Genomic DNA, 9443 nt, shown 5'->3' on the forward strand with positions numbered 1-9443 from the left:
TGGCAACTACTCACAGGGAGCAGACATCACCATGAAGGATTTTTTTTAGTGTTTTTCTAGATAGGAGATGCAAGAATTAGGCACATAAAATCTTCTAAAAATAATCGAACAATCTGAAGACCTGTTCTTCCAGTTTTCCCAAAGCACAGAGAGCCTCGCTCCTGATTTATGCTCTGAGCGGGGTGGAGGGTGGGTGCCTTGGGTTGGTAGCTGCAGAGACTCATGATAGAATCCTTATAGAGGCTGATGGCAGGTGCTGGCAAGTGCCAAACTCCGGTTCACAGTACAGCAGGGAACAAAACCAACCACATCCCCGCTTGCTGAATGGAGACAGACCGTAAATTACACTTGACAATATTTCACATGGTAAATGCTACATAGAAAAATTAAGCAGGGCAGTGGGGTTGGAGGGAGTGGGGAGGAGGCTGTGTGAGTGAGTTTGTGTGATTGAAGACAGACCTGAGGAAAAGGGAGTTGGAGCAAACTTCCTGGTAAACTAGGGGAAGAACATTCACCTTAAAGGGAAAAGCAGATGCAAAGGTCCTGAGGCAGAATATGCTTGAGCATATTTGGAAAGCAAGCAGTGGGAAGAGGTCACTTTTCCTGCGCAAGGAGACTGGTGTGCATCTCAGGGAGGACCCTGTAAGCTTTTGCAAGGAATTTGGATTTTACTGAGTTGATAAGACCCCTTGAAGAGGGCATGGTCTGGCTTAATTTTTTATTTGTTTGTTTGCTTTTGCTTTTTATAGGGCCATATATAGAAGTTCTCAGGCTATAGGTCCAATTGGCTACACCACAGCCACAGCCACAGCCACACCAGATCACACTGAGCAAGGCCAGGGATCGAACCTGCATCTTCATGGATCCTAGTAATCCTCTGAGCCACAACAGTAACTCTAACTGCCACGTGGGAAAGACAGAAGGGAGGGTAAGTGGGAAAGCCTGGAGGAAAGGCTAAAGAAGCAGTTTCAGATTTTAGGTAACTAGCCTGAGGTCACCCAGCTTCAGAAAGAGCAGAGCTAGAATTCACTCCCTCTGGAGCGATCAGACCCCTGACTTCAGGAACAACTTACTGAGTATTTGCCACATGCCAGGGCTTTGACGAGCCCTTTGGCACCTTAGCTCATCTGACCCTAGCAATAACCTTTAAGAGGCTGCACATTTATTTCAAAACACTTGTGGCTTTCTTCCAAACTGTGTTATCTCAGAACTGAGAGAAAAGTCTGAAACTCCAGTAAACAATTTTTTGGGGGGCGGGGGGGGGGGGACTTTTTAGTGCCGCACCTGAGCCATACGGAGATTCTCAGGCTAGGGGTCAAATTGGAGCTACAGCTGCCGGCCTACACCACAGCTCACGGCAACCCTGGATCCTTGACCCACTGAGTGAGGCCAGGGATCAAACCCTCAACCTCATGGTTCTTAGTCAGATTCATTTCCGCTGCACCACAACTGGAAACTCCAATAATTTCTAACATTTAGGGAGAGTCCAAAAGGAAGCATCAATTTTTAAATTTTTTTTTTTACTTTTTAATTTTTATGGCTGCCCCCACTGCATATGGAAGTTCCCCAGGCCAGAAATTGAATCTCAGCCGCCGCTGCGGCAACACCGTATCCTTTAACCCACTGCAGCCATGTTCGGGGATCCAATCCGCCCCCCCGCAGCCACAAGAGGCACAGCGGGAAAAGTTTTTGACTGCTTTGAAAAAGTCATCCATACACGTTTCCAAGAAACAAAGGGAGAGCTGGCTTCTGCAGCACACTATACTAAAATTGGACCCATGCAGAGAAGATTATCATGGTTCCTCTGCAAGGATGACAAGCAAACTCAAAGAGGTCTTTTTTTTTTTAATTTAAGGAGTTTCTTGGCGGCCTAGCGGTTAGGTTTTGGTGCTTTCACCGCTGCTGTCTGGGTTCAATACCTGGTCTGGGAACTGAGATCCCACATCAAGCTGCAGCAGCAAAAAACCCACAAACACAAGAAAAAACCCCGAACGAATTTCTGTAGGGAAAAAGCAATTCTTCCCATTACCAGTTCCTAACGCCCTCCTCAGAGGCAATTACACATTTCTGCGGGTTCTTCCATAGATACTGTAAATACTTAAGTATCAAAATTTTATAAATGGTGACCAGTTATTGCAGTAAAAACGTGCAAATATCTAGGCTCTTGTCACTTGTTTATTTTAACAGATTAGTTGCTAGAAAGAAATCGATCCGGTGGCTAGCGTTGCCCTTCTATAAACTCCCTCAGATAGCGCCTGGGGTGTTCGATTCCATCCACTCTCTACTGCCCACCCCTGAGGAGACTCCGCCCGTTCACCCACCTCCTTCCGCTAGGCAATCCTTCTTTTGTTGTTTTTTTTGTTTTTGGCGGGGCTTTGAAAGTCTCGCGATAGCCTGACCTCTTCCCATAATTCCGTGCGCTCGCCCCTCCCTTCCTCTTTCCGCCATCTTTCCGTGCCGGTGAGTATCTTTCTCTGAGCGATCCAACTTTATCCGTTCGCTATCGGTGCCATCCTGTGGTCTGAGGCTCGGTCTTGGTTCCCTGCGAGGATGCCGGCGGCCTCCTGTGCCGGGAATACTGGCCTCGCGGGGGTCTGAGCAGGCGGAGGAGAGAGTCATGCTCAGCCGCCCCATGCTCTGCATTCTGGGGAGTCCGGGCTGTGGGGCGCAGGCCGCAGCCCTGGCTGGACCCGGAGCTTTTCGACTGTTCGGTCGACCCGGACCCCCTACGCGATCGGCGATGCCAGTACCGCCCTTAGTAGATGAGGCCCCTCCTTGGCGGGAAGTATCGGAGTCTGGGACCCTAATGGGCCGTACAGCTTCCCATTGCTGCGGCCGCGCTGGGAGCTTGGGAGTCTGAGGCCCCTTCGGCAGGGAAGATTGCACCCTGCTTGGGGTGGAGGTTTGCTGGTGTCTTCTGGGCTCCAGGTTTTCCCCCAGACACTTGTTGAGCTTGAGGAAGCCGGTCGGACTCCTCCTGTTGTCGTTTGAAAGCATGCTTTGGCCCTTGTCCTTAGCTTTCAAAACTTTGTTAGGTAAGTTCGTGTCTGTTGGGATAGAGTCTGATGAGGTGCAAGTAACATACTTGCCACTATGGTATGCTTGCTGTGGGGCATAATTTTGGGTGGCACCTGTACAGTCGTTTTAATAGTTACGGGCGTTAGGAGAAAGTCAAGTGGTATCTTGCGATGTTTAGGACGAGGCCGACACTGAGTTGGTTTATGTAAAGGTCCTGGTGGTTTTCAGAAATTTGGAAATCATCGATGGTGACCATTTGCTCCCTTTCTGAATTAACTGGCCTACCATAGCTGGTGTTTTCATTTTGGTAGGTGACATATTCTTTCGGGGCTACAAGGGAACCAGCCTGTGTAGAGATGGGAACCTTGATAGAGGTAGAAAGAAAAGCATGTGTTAGCCGTGGAATGATTGGGTGTCTGTTAATGGCCATGGCATTAATACCCCTGTTTTGTCTTCCCTGAACAGCCACAATGGTGCGCATGAATGTCCTGGCCGATGCCCTCAAGAGCATCAACAATGCCGAAAAGAGAGGCAAACGCCAGGTTCTTATTAGGCCGTGCTCCAAAGTCATCGTCAGGTTTCTAACTGTGATGATGAAGCATGGTAAGTGTCTTAATGTGTTTTGTTTTGAGGTAAACCTGTTACAGAAAGAGTCCAGTAGAAATTGTAGGGGAGAGGCCTAGGAAGATGGGGGTGAGGTGTCAGTCCTACGTGGGAAGTACTGTAATTGATTTGGGCTGTGGACAGGATAGTCTAGACAAGTGATGCTGTTTAAGAAATGCTAGGGTAGATTAGGACTGTGGGTAAGGAGGAAGTTTGTGACTTGTCCTGCTAGGTGTTTGGCACCTAAAATAGTCGTCTTGTGATAATTGCAGCTGCAGCACCTCATTGAAAGGGCTTTGGGAGCTCCTTGGGGTGGAGTGGAGGATTGCTGAACGTCTTGGGCTTGGGAGTGGGAAGCTATGAAAGGACAGGAAATCATCCCCTTTTTAAAATTTCAGGGTTGATAGTTTTGGGTGTTGCCGTCTAAATATTAAAAATTGTTTTCAATTCAGTGTCTTGTGTTTTATAGGTTACATTGGCGAATTTGAAATCATCGACGATCATAGAGCTGGGAAAATTGTTGTGAACCTCACAGGCAGGCTAAATAAGGTAAGAATTGATTGTCTTCCACATTTAAGAACCTTCAAAGTGGTCTCACATGGTGTTGTGTGTTGTAATTGCCCTTGTAAAATTAAACGGTGCTTCCTTTACCTAGTTAGTTTAAACAGAATTAGGAACTGGTTAAAATTGTTCATTTTTATATCACATTTTACTTTGTTCTCCAGGTAGAATGGTGAGTTGACAATTGCTTGTGGAGTGTGAGGTATCTGAAGGGAGATGTGGAGGCCTGGGGCAAAATGAACAACTGGTGGTTCCTCATTTGCATGGGGGCGGCTAACAAACTGCCCTCATTGGCTTAGACTTGAGCCGAGCCACTCAATGGCCTCTCATTTTGTCAGTGTAAATAACTTTGGTCCTTCGTCTCTGTTGCTGATGGGTATTTTGGACAGAATATGGGGTTCTCTGGATTTTTTTGTTTGTTTATCTTTTTAGGGCCACACCTGTGGCATTTGGAGATTCCCAGGCTAGGGGTTCAGTCGGAGCTTTAGCCCCTGGCCTATGCCAGAGCCACAGCAACTTGGGGATCCAAGCCATGTCTGCTTCCTACACCACAGCTTATGGCAGCACAGGATCCTTAACCCATTGGCCGAGGCCAGGAATCGAACCCACGTCCTCATGGTTGCTAGTCGGGTTTGCTGATTGCTGAGCACGGGAACTCCTGTAGAAATGCTTCTGGTTTTGCTGGTATAGGTGCAGTGTGTGTCTTTGAGGTCTGTTCTCCCTTTCACTTTGACTTGTAAGCTTAATCTAGTGGATCTGTTTGATTTTTTTTATGACTGCGGGTTAAATGTTAACTGATGCATGTTTTGGAGGTCAGGTGTTTGTCTAAAAGCAAGTTGGGGTCTTGAGTTTACTTTCTGTGTTCAGGTTTGAAGCTTTCACGCTTGCAATGTGTAATGTCAGATGAAAACTACTGGACCCCTTTGGGAGAGATTTGAAGTTTCTGAAGGAAATTTGGGGTCTTTGTCTTATGTTTTATTGTAGTCATTAGACCCCAGTCCCAAGGAAGGATTTGGATTCACTCTTCTTTCTCACTCTAACGCTCACAATGTGTTCTTGAAATAGAGGAGAGTGTGTTGGTGTATTTTTTTCGAGTTAAGCTAAGATCTGAGACCAGCTCAAGATCTCAGTAATTGTGGAAGAGCTGGTTTTAGTATATAGTTTATAGAGCAACTTAAAGTTGTCTTGCAGAAGATGTTAAAAAGACAAAACCAGGAGTTCCCATCGTGGCGCAGTGGTTAACGAATCCGACTAGGAACCATGAGGTTGCGGGTTCGGTCCCTGTCCTTGCTCAGTGGGTTAACGATCCGGCGTTGCCGTGAGCTGTGGTGTAGGTTGCAGATGCGGCTCGGATCCCGCGTTGCTGTGGCTCTGGCGTAGGCTGATGGCTACAGCTCCGATTCGACCCTAGCCTGGGAACCTCCATATGCCGAGGGAGCGGCCCAAAGAAATAGCAAAAAAAAGACAAAAAAAAAAAAAAAAAAAAAAGACAAAACCAAAACGCTTAGTTGGAGAAATCCATTGTAGCACATTTCTCTTCAACATTCACTATACATAGTACTTTGACAGGTTTGAGCAAAGCATGTCCCAAATGGAACTCATTTGTGACATCTTTGTTCCGTGGTACACTAGTTTGAAAAATCCTGGCTAACAGATAGTTGCCACACTTATTACTTAGCTGTCTGAATTCATTTTTGGTTTCTCATTTTTAGTTTTCTTCGTTTATCAGACTTTATTGCCTCAGTTTTCTTTCTGCGGGAATGTCATGGGACTGGGAGGTAGTGTTTGAAGACTATAGATTAACTGAGAAAATTCTGGCCTTGAGCACATCCTCTTAGGATTCATCCGGTTTGGGAGAGGTATGCTGGAATTCTGCTAGTTGAATGAAGGGATTTTTGCTGCTGGAATAAAGAAAGCCTGCCTGTGGTGGTGTAGATAGAGGCCTTAGAAAGGTCTTTGACTGTGGCTTTGGGTTTTTTCTATTCCTGTATTCCTTCAATTCAGTATGGAACTGCCCTTGACACTCAAGTGACATTTGCAGCTTATGAGATGGTGTTATTAAAAAGAGAACTTGTGTGGGCTTCTTGCCCTAGGGCAATTGGGCCTCACAGGTCCATTTTCAGTTTTTATGGGTTCAGATCTGTAGGGAAGGAACTGCCCTGAACTGCACTGAGTTCTAACCTCATGGTTTCTTGTAGTTTACTGTTAAACATCTTGGAATCTTTAATGATTCGTCTTGCATGGATGTGCACACATGTCTGTCTACCTGCACTTGGAGATTTACACTTCAATGGTACTAATCAATCCTGCATGTTCTCACATGATCATTTCTTATGTGGAAATAGCAGACTTTCTGCATTGATATTTTCAATGCGTGAGATGTGAGTCGGGCGTCGGGTGTCACATTTAGCTCTGAAGAACCTTTTGATCCCCTATTTTTCACCCAGTTGATCTAGTCGTAGAACCTATGTGAACCCTTAGGTAAGTTCAGGTAGCCTTTTAGAAGATGTTTGATGTTTTGTTGTGTTTTATGATCTAGATGTGATTGATTAAAGTACAGTGCTTTGGCTCTTAGCTCTCACTTTGGAGGATAGTTGTCGTGTTCCAGTAACAAGCAGGTGGGATAACTTACCTCTTTCTGCCTTATCTCCATTTTGCTAGATTAGTAAGCTTGACTATAATTTTTTAAGTTAATTTTTTAGGGCTGCACCTGCGGAATATGGAAGTTCCCAGGGAAATGGTCAAATTGGAGCTACAGCTGCCAGCCTATACCATAGCTCACAGCAATTCTGGATCCTTAAGTCACTTAGTGAGGCCAGGGATCAAACCTCCATCCTGTTGGATACTAATTGGATTCTTAACCCACTGAGCCACAACGCGAGCTCCTTGATCACAATTTTATTTGTCAGAGTTCTTTAAAATCTGGTTGTTTGTGTGGGGACAGCTCTGCAGGCTATGGGGATGTATGTACACTAGTGACTGCCATGTGTTATCTTAGTGACGGGGGCGGGGGCTCTTTTTGTCTTTTTAGGGCTGTACCCGTGGCACATGGAGGTTCCCAGCCTACGGGTCCAATCAGAGCTGCAGCCACTGGCCACAGCCACAGCAACGCCAGATCTGCACCACAACTGACTTACATCATGGCTCAAGGCAAGGCCAGATCCTTAATCCACTGAACGAGGCCACGGATTGAACCCGCAACCTCATGGTTCCTAGTTGGATTGTTTCCGCTGCATCATGATGGAAACTCCTTTAAATTGCTTTTTAAACCAGGCAGGCATAGTCTTAATTCAGTATGTTTTTCAGATGGCATTTATATCAAAGATTGCACGGAGTAGTTATGCATTAAATGTTGTTGGTTGGTTTATGTGACTTGTAAATGCTTTTTCTGTTATGTTTTACAGTGTGGAGTTATCAGTCCAAGGTTTGATGTGCAACTCAAAGATCTAGAAAAATGGCAGAATAACCTGCTCCCATCCCGTCAGTTTGGGTGAGTTGATTTTCCTCATTTAAAAAGAAGTTAATGCTATGCATTGCTGTGATGCAGTTTGACTTGGGTTTTTTTCCAAGTTCTGGCAGTAGTAGTTATCTCCATTCAACCAGCTTGACCTCAGGATTGACTCCTGTGTCGCCATATCTCATGTGTTAGGGGCTAGCTTCTGAGAGGCATCTTAGGGCTGAGAGACAGCACATTTGTGTGCCCTTTAATGTCTGCTCTTTTGGCTCAGTGCATATAGTTCATATGTGTTTGCTGTGAATCTACTCCTATGGCCAGAATCACTTCTGAACCACAGGCTTCTGGGGAGATTCAATTTGAAAATCTTCATCCTTGGTTCCAATTCTTGACTGCCATGGGCATTCAAGCCTCGATTTCTTCATCTTAAAAAAATGATAGTAGTTTTCTTAATAAGTTGTATAACCATCTGATTTAGTTCTGGCAAAGCACTTTAAGATCTGACATAGTAAGCCCTTTACCTGTTTGTGGTTAAGAGCTTAAGCTCCCAGACATGTTTGGTGATGCTGAATTCACTCCCATTTCATGGTTATTGTATAATAGGTATAGTTTTGAGTGAGTCACTTCTGATTATAATTATGATACGGATTTTAATGCCCACAGTTGACTTTCTACCTTCTGTGTCTTAACTTGGTCCCCACAGTAACCCATGAGGTTGCCAGATTAGGTGGGACACTCTACAGTAGTAGCTTGCCTGGGATCATACTTGGAGTAAGCAGCAGAAACAATTCAGTCAAGTTTATATCAATACTTTAATGCTTTAAACTCCATGTCTCCTTGAGAGCAGAAAGTGACATTTTGAAGTTAATGTCCCAGTCTTTGTTTTTACTTTTTTTTTTCCCCCCTGGGCTGCCCCCCTGGCGAATGGAGGTTCCCAGGCTAGAGGTCAAATCAGAGCTATAGCTGCCAGCCTACATCACAGCCACAGCAACACCAGGTCCAAGCCAAATCTGCGACCCATACCACAGCTCACAGCAACTCCGGATCCCTAACCCACTGCTCGAGGCCAGGGATCAAACCTGCATCCTCATGGATACTGGTCAGATTAGTTTCTGCTGAGCCACGATGGGAACTCCAGTCTTTGTTTTTAGACAGCATTGTTTCTTATTGTTAGCTGAGGGCAGGGCTCTGAGTGTGTATGTATCGCTGAGGTCTCTGGGTTTAGGTCTCCTGGTTCTCAGAGCCATGCCAGCCCGTGTAAGCAGCTTTAGTCTGCGTGTCCCTTTTGGGAAGGCATCTTAAGCACTGATGAATGTTGGTGTTTTGCTATACCAGAAAGCAGCTCCATGTTGAACTATTTTTTTAAACTCTGTAGGTTCATTGTACTTACAACCTCAGCTGGCATCATGGACCATGAAGAAGCAAGACGAAAACACACAGGAGGGAAAATCCTTGGATTCTTTTTCTAGGGATGTAATACATATGTGCAAATAAAATGGCTCAGTGGACTTTGGTGCTTCCGTCAGTCATGTTTTGAGCTTTTTTACAGCAAAGTGGAAAGAGCGTCTGAGGGAGTGTACAGCCTCTGTTAAATGGTGACTGCTGTTTCCCCGAAGTACAAGAAAATTTTGACTTAGGATAACTTTGTGATAACCATCACCCTCGTGGCTCACCGGAGGAGGGGGTGTCTGGCTTTGGATGGTTGTTTCTGGGTTGGGGTCCCATGGTGAAGCTGTTCCTTTCTGGAGTCTTATTTTAGCCCTGGAAGGAGTGGTGGTCTTCCTCTTAGCTTGGTACAGTTCCCGTT

At 45.6% G+C, this 9443-nt stretch overlaps 1 protein-coding gene and 1 non-coding gene across 3 annotated transcripts; both read left to right on the top strand.

Annotated features, from left to right (window-relative positions):
- Positions 1–1743: 1743 nt before the first annotated feature.
- On the top strand, positions 1744–1848 carry LOC146404512 (U6 spliceosomal RNA). The gene has a single exon (XR_014842700.1). It is a non-coding gene; the product is annotated as a U6 spliceosomal RNA (small nuclear RNA).
- Positions 1849–2407: 559 nt separating this feature from the next.
- On the top strand, positions 2408–9144 carry RPS15A (ribosomal protein S15a). Of its 2 annotated transcripts, none has more exons than XM_021086554.2 (5): positions 2408–2460; positions 3484–3621; positions 4091–4170; positions 7587–7672; positions 9012–9144. In XM_021086554.2, the coding sequence occupies exons 2-5, from the start codon at positions 3489–3491 to the stop codon at positions 9103–9105; spliced, it is 393 nt and encodes a 130-aa protein (XP_020942213.1). In that variant the 5' UTR covers positions 2408–2460; positions 3484–3488; the 3' UTR covers positions 9106–9144. The 2 variants fall into 2 exon arrangements, with proteins under 2 accessions (XP_020942213.1, XP_020942212.1); XM_021086553.2 differs by having other exon boundaries at positions 2438–3035.
- Positions 9145–9443: the final 299 nt, after the last annotated feature.

Source organism: Sus scrofa, chromosome 3 (genome assembly GCF_054392235.1).
Source record: "Sus scrofa isolate SSC_HxYL_T2T_F1_AM1 chromosome 3, Sscrofa_HxYL_maternal_Yorkshire_Landrace_v2.0, whole genome shotgun sequence".
Lineage (NCBI taxonomy): Eukaryota > Metazoa > Chordata > Mammalia > Artiodactyla > Suidae > Sus > Sus scrofa.